The following is a 6,809-nucleotide window of genomic DNA, read 5'->3' on the forward strand; positions in this document are numbered from 1 at the left end:
CCACGCTTACTGGCTCTCTTATGGTCTCAGGCAGTACTTTCAACAGGAGCAATTCCGCGTGGGGAACGTCACAAATTCCCAGTTCACGACAGTCTGGAAGAACATGTCAAAAGATCAACAAAAGGTCAGATCCACTATGTATTCTCGCATACTCTCTGATGCGACGTGCGGGGGCAATTAGCATTACCAGGATAAGGCCGACGAAGAGGGAAAAGAAGCCGCGGAGGCTGCGGGTGTAAGTGTACTGTGCCAAAGTCGAGATTAGCTGACAAATTTTTCTAGAGGACATGGAAGCCCCGAGTACGGAAGGTAGGGAACCAGGAGAAAGACGCATAGGACCTGGTTAGGTATGTGCACGAGACACATTTGTATTCATGTAAGTAATGATTCTTATATCACACAGTATCTGCCTTGGATTTCTTGCTCAGAGCGTCGAGGATCGGTGGGAGGGAGAACTGGGAGCAGAGGGGGATGGGAGGGGGATGGGCGGGGGGAGTGGGGGAGGGGGGGAGTGGGGAGGGGGGCGGCGGGGAGGGGGGGACGGGGAGTGGACTGGATGCGGGAGGGACTGCAAGCGGGAGGTATTGGGCGGTATTGGGTGGTATGGGGTTCCATCCAGAGCAATTGGGCAGCATTGGTACAAAAGGTAGATGGTACGGTGTAGTATGGTTATCAGGATACAATGGGCCGTAATGTATTGTAAAGGCTGTCATTCCGTAGCAATGCAACATCGTACTGATTAGCAGTAGTCTTGAGCATACCAACAAGGTCCAATGAAACCCATTGAAGTCTGTCTATGGCTATGTACTGCATGCTACGCACAGCGGGGGTAAACACTTGCAATCGGCCGCATTAGGTGACACTGCCATTATCCGGCAGATTGTGTTTGCCAGCCTTTACCGCTTTGCAAAAGGGTGGGAAACGGTGACAAACGGGAGGAGACGGGGGCATAGTCACCGGTTTTGACTGGGGCTGGAGGGTGGGCATGAGGACGACGCCCCTCGATAGAAGTGTCCGCGGGCCCCGGAGCTAATTCAGCTAGAAGTCGCGTTGGTTAAGTCATTCCGGAGCTTCGGTGCGCGGAGATAAATCACAGAATGGGTCCGTGTACGCCTCGAGGATGTTAGGAAGTCCGGAGCTAAATAGAAAAAAAGTCTTTTAGAGCCCATAGAAGCCTAGAGGCGTGAGAGCGCTGTGTCGAATAAGCTCCGGGGGGGCTTGTATGATGTGCGGAGTCCGCGTTTTCGGGGGTCAGATGATCCTGAGGCTTATCACCAAGCTTGATGAAGATGTGGTGGTTGTCATGGAAATCATCCAAGGCTTGCTGCAGGTACTTGAGAGTCTCATCATCGTAAGTCTTGTTCTGAGCCTGGTATACAAAGTCCAGTAAACCATGTACAGCAGTCACCGCTTGCTGGGGTATACGACCTATCAGACATCCCAAGAGAACATGTGCCATGTCCTTCCTCTCACTCCCCTGTATCTGCATCATCAGGGAAATCCCCTTCTTGAAGTGACAAACACCAAAGGATGGCGGAAGGCAGGAAAGACATGCATCAAGTTCTGCTGGATCGACGATCTTCTGACACCAGGTAACAAGGTGTTTGAAGACTCCTTGGTATAGCTGGTGTAAGATGTCGGGAGTCATAGATGCATGAATATTTGAGAAAGGAAAGTCCTGCCAGAAAGGATGATTGACCCAGCCTGAGAGATCGTAGTCTTGACACTTCTTCGCAAATTGAGATGATGGCCTCTGAGGAGGAAGACCTTCACAAAATTCAATGGCATCTCTGATAATAGACAATGTCCATTGCGACGTCCTTGATTCACAAGCCTCAGGCTCTCTCCCATCTCCTGGTTAGGACACTGGCATTTTGGACAGGTACCGTATTTTGTGCAGGCCACTAAGCATTGCTCAGGATAGTCTGCCACATAGCAGGCCAAGACAGGGTGCACCTTCCTTGCAGAGCCGTCTCCACAAACCATCTCCATGCCAGAACAACCTGCCTCCTTCAAGGGCTCAAGGATAGTCTTCATTGACTCGTGAAACAAGTGCTGAGTTAGAGCCCTGCAAGCTGACTGGGTGATGCCTCCCTTGGATATCTTATCTGCAGAGAGATAGGCTACACACCCATCCAAACTCAATGTCAAAATCAGACCACTGGGCGACTCCGGCCCCGACCTGAGCTAAATGTGGCACGGCCTCCACTTCAGCTGGATTCAGACCAAAAATGCCAATCAATAGATGTCAAATGACCTGGACCTTGCGCGGGCCTCCAGAGTTGACCTCCACCTGAGGTTCAAGTCAATTCAGGCCGGTGCAGCATTTTGGGGCTACTGCTTGTCATTCTGTTTGCCCAGGCCATCTGTCTTGCTCGTCATACACAAAATAATAAGTAAAGGATATGTTATTTTCCTGCATGTATACACCAAACTTGGTACAAGCTACCCTACATATACATACAACAATCGAAACATAACCCCACGTGTGTCAGCTCCCATATACCCACCAACTTTCGGGCGGATGTGGCATAAAGAACCTTTACAGGGTGCATGTAAGCAGAGGGACAGACACGATTGGTACTGGTGCACGTACCGTTTACACCTGCCGTGCAAACTCACCGCCCAACTTCTGTCCGGCCTTCAGTCGGAATAGTCTCACTAGGCAGATATAGAGAAGTCAGGTTGTGTGTCATGGAATATCGCTTGGTACTCACCAGTCACCTATGTATGGAGGTACATCAATATAATCATGGTCGACGTCTGACGAATGTCGGTAGAGCTGCAGCGGGGAAGGGCACAATGTCGAAGTGGAACAGATGTGTGATGACTTGAACTGCGAGTCAGGTCGTTCGAATTTAGACTCCGCTGGAATTGGGCCGCGCATCCAAATCACGGTTCCGGGTGAGCCAGGATTTTGCTAACTCCCGCAAACAGATATTAGTGTTAGTTATGCTGGACTCCTTGCAACCAGGTAATGCACCCATGAGATATGTGTGTAGTACTCTTATCCATCCCAGGCTTGAATTTTGGTGTGATAGGTGGCAAATGTACCTCAAGCAGTCATCTATATTGGAGATTACAAGCAAACATCTACCACAACCCGACAGGATGTCAGGCCGGTACTGTGATGACCTTTGTGAGATGTCCGCGTTGAAATCTCAAGAAACTGTCACGTAGACCTGAGCCTGACATCAGGATGATGGTGGACGGGTCTTTCGGCAAAAATGCCTTAACAAGCCCACACCAGCATTCACCAGACCTTTCGAAGCAAGGTCTATTTGAGATCTGGACTGTAACCTCGCGTACACTCGAGACCACGTTGGGCATGTAGCAGAACAGTACCTCTCTCAGACGGACGTCGATGAAGGGCCTTGGGAAGGTTTCAAATGTGAGATATACAGGGTAAGCCTGACGACCGCCAGAGAATTGGGTTAGCTGAGTCTTGTCTGTGGATATGATAATTGGCGCAATTGTAGTGCCTTCAGGGAGGAGACTCTGAATAGAACACAGGTCAGCAAGTGAATAAAAGAAGAGAAGGGAAAGCAGATATTACCTGAACTGTATACCACCAACGCCCAGTCCACATCTCATTGTAAATCCAACAATTATAACTGGAGTCAGACCAGACCCGCCTAGGGCTGTATACCATGCGCTCATTATGGGAAGGATTGGCAAACAGGGAGCGTATCACTTGAACACGGTCTCTATATTGAACCAAATGTCTTTCATTGGGATCTCCGAGCTCGCGCAGGAACTGAGTCCACTAGACTATGCAGCTCCCAAATATTAGAGAAGGACAGGCTGAGCTTCTCTTGCACCTGTACAATATATCAGATTGGTATCGACAAGCTAGACATCTCATCACTCACCCCTGGAATTTCTAGCAAGCGGTCTGTAGCTTTATGGCCTGGTGAGTCAGTGACTACCCATCTGGCCACACGCCAATCTAACTCTGAAGCAAAGGGCCAGAAAGGATTCCCATCTCCATCCTTTGCCTCTCCCAACGACATTCTTACGTCCTCATCGTCGCATTCCTCCTCAAAACCTTCCTCCTCAGAAATAGCCTTCCATCTCTTCAGGAGAGTACGATCCATGCATATGACTTTGCCAGCTCCAGGATATTCTTCAGTATCTCTCTCGTCTTCATCGTCATCCAGAGCTCTGCCAGAGGAGGGACCACCCCCATTGCTCGAGGAGGGCTGGTTGCTGTCCGTTTCCACAAAGTCAGTTGTGTCCCATGAGTTTACCCATTCATAGAAGTCCTGAGCAGTATCAGAAATGTTTTGAGCCCCTTCATCGTCGTCTTCATCGTTGTCAGAATCTGACAGGGTCTCCCTAAGATCCCATGGTTGTTCAGGCAGCTTTCCTTTTCGATACCAGGAGCAAGACTTTGCCATAGACAGATGAGAGTGCATGCCCTTTATACTACTGAAGAGCTTGTAGCATGCAGGGCAAGTACGATCCACATTGAATCCAGAGTAAGTCTCCATGTCTAGGGCCTCTATAGGACCAGGGGAACTGAAGGAAGCTGACGGAAATAGGGAAACAGGGAGGCGAACTCCTAAGGAGAAGTACTCCTCCTTCCCACGATCTAAGGTTGTAGAGATGTCTTATTACATTGGACAACCATGGGTGGACAGCATACACCAGCATTAAAAAGTACATTCATATGTGCAACAACACAAGAGGGTGTAAGTTTGTGTCGGTGAAACTGACATGTATGTCAAAGGGGGTGTGTCACGGGTGAGTGAGAGGTAAGGTTTCTCGAGGGTGGGGATGAACAGGGAAAGGGAAAGGGATGGTCTGAGGGCATCTCACACACACGGGCTGGTGGAGGGCATAGACAATCAAATTTGCCAATGGGGGTGAGGGCGTTGAAGGTGATGACAACATCGAGGGTGGCGGGTAGTCGGGCCAGGCAAATAAGAGGGTGCCATACCCAGCACGGGATTTTGCAGTCGAGTCGCACCTGTAAAAAGAGTCTGCCGGGGGCTGCTACACCATGCTCAGCAGATGGCCTCAGACGAATATACAGATATTTCTTTATCTTGCACTGTGTTGCTTTGGTCCTGCACATTTGATGCCTCACACCTGTTCTTTGACTTGATAAGTGGATTGACATTGTCAGCCATTGCGGCCAGCAGGTGGAGTTTAACGAGTTGGTGATTTACTCACCTTATGAACACGTCTCGCATGATCATGGCAGACGATAATACTACTGGAGTAGAAGTAAAAGATCAGCCTGACACTAAGCCAAAAATCATCACAGCAGACATACCCAGCAGAGTCGCAGCCTCCAGACAATTGCCCACCTCTTGCTGTAGTATTATTACATTATTCACCCAATACTACCGTGTACCCTATTACATTAAACAGGCTACACGTGCGGTGTTTATGCATTATTCTCTGAATACCTTATACAGCTCCCAGCAGCCCAGCTGGGCTTGAATATGACAGCCCCGGCATCTCCGGCATGGAGATCCAAATCAGGATTTGATACTGAGCTGTTGCCAATAATAGGTGGGTGGCCATACCTGGCCCTGTAGGGCCCAGAAAAATACGGAAAAATACTGAAAAATCATATGATATTTCTGGGGCCAGGCCCAATGGTACCGGACCTATACATAGCGTGGGAATGTGTTTAGAGGGCCACACAACAGCTACTAGCAGCGGATATAAAACCAGGAAAAATGCGCAAAAATCTGGGAAAAACATGGAACCTGCTGTGGCTGACAGCACACATGTGGCATCACTAAATTACATCAGCACATGCCAAATATGGCAACAATTGATATGGGATACCTCCAGGATCTACATTTCAGCTTCTTTCCATATCTGGGGTTTATTTGTCCATGCTGTTGATGTTGTTACTAATGTAGCGGTTAAAACAGTGCATAGGAATAGGGAGTGCTTGTTCTAATCATGTGTAGGTACCATGGGCTGTGCATTGCTGTACAAAAATTATTTTCACTGCCGGCTCTGGGACAGTTTTTCGCATTTTCCCACACTATTGCTATGCCACATTGCTGGGCATTTGGGGGTCTTACTCAGCCCATATAACGCCACATGTTTACATGAGACCCCAAGAGATTCTGAACAACAAGCAGCTAACTACTGCTTTTGGGTATTACTCCTCCTATGGACCCCCCATGGCTACTGCTTGTGGTACTATGGGGTATAACACACTCCCCTTGGTGTATATTAGCATTTGCCGCCACGCACATCAATGTTGGGCCCATCCAGACCACCCCTTGGTGACTCGGCACCAGTCATCCTCAAAATCACCTGTATCACAGCACCCCGGGACAGCCAATGCACCTACAGCACTGGAAACACTCACAACAACATCCTATCACATGCATAATACATTACTGAGCTTACCCCAACCACCCCGGAAGACACTAAGCATCCCTAGACACCAAAACCACCCACCCCAGGACAGTGGCCACAGCCAGACAGTACTGGGTTGACTGCGAGCCAAACCATCCAAAAAGGTCCGAAAATGCACTGAGGTAGTACTTTGACAGGCTGGGTGGACCAAAGCATGGGTGGGGTGCAGGTAGATGATGCATCATGCATGGGGCATCGTTGCTAGTGTGTTTAGAAGTGTTTCCATGGCTGTAGGTGCATTGGCTGTCCCGGGGTGGTGTGATATAGGTGTTTTTGAGGATGACTGGTGCCAAGTCACCAAGGGTGGTCTGGGTGGGCCCAAAAATGATACACATGATGGTACATGCAAATATACACTAAGGGAGGTGTGTTATAACCCATAGTAACACAAGTGGTAGTCATGGGGTGTCCATAGG

At 49.1% G+C, this 6,809-nt stretch overlaps 2 protein-coding genes across 2 annotated transcripts in view; both read right to left on the minus strand.

Annotated features, from left to right (window-relative positions):
• Nucleotides 1-2,028, minus strand: part of GLOTRDRAFT_25963 (uncharacterized protein) — a gene marked incomplete at both ends in the record, with an annotated part of 11,076 nt that extends 9,048 nt beyond the window's left edge. Inside the window, 2 exons of the mRNA XM_007866565.1 lie at nt 1,276-1,729; nt 1,774-2,028. Coding sequence (XP_007864756.1) covers nt 1,276-1,729; nt 1,774-2,028 — 709 coding nt within the window. The remainder of the gene's footprint in view (nt 1-1,275; nt 1,730-1,773) is intronic.
• A 1,700-nt stretch (nt 2,029-3,728) lies between these two features.
• On the minus strand, nt 3,729-4,493 carry GLOTRDRAFT_128308 (uncharacterized protein; the record flags this gene model as incomplete). Its single annotated transcript, XM_007866918.1, has 2 exons — nt 3,729-3,821; nt 3,873-4,493. 2 exons carry the CDS (start codon nt 4,491-4,493, stop codon nt 3,729-3,731), a joined length of 714 nt encoding a protein of 237 aa, XP_007865109.1.
• Between the last annotated feature and the right edge of the window lie 2,316 nt (nt 4,494-6,809).

This window comes from Gloeophyllum trabeum (genome assembly GCF_000344685.1).
Source record: "Gloeophyllum trabeum ATCC 11539 unplaced genomic scaffold GLOTRscaffold_00005, whole genome shotgun sequence".
In the NCBI taxonomy this organism is placed as follows: domain Eukaryota; kingdom Fungi; phylum Basidiomycota; class Agaricomycetes; order Gloeophyllales; family Gloeophyllaceae; genus Gloeophyllum; species Gloeophyllum trabeum.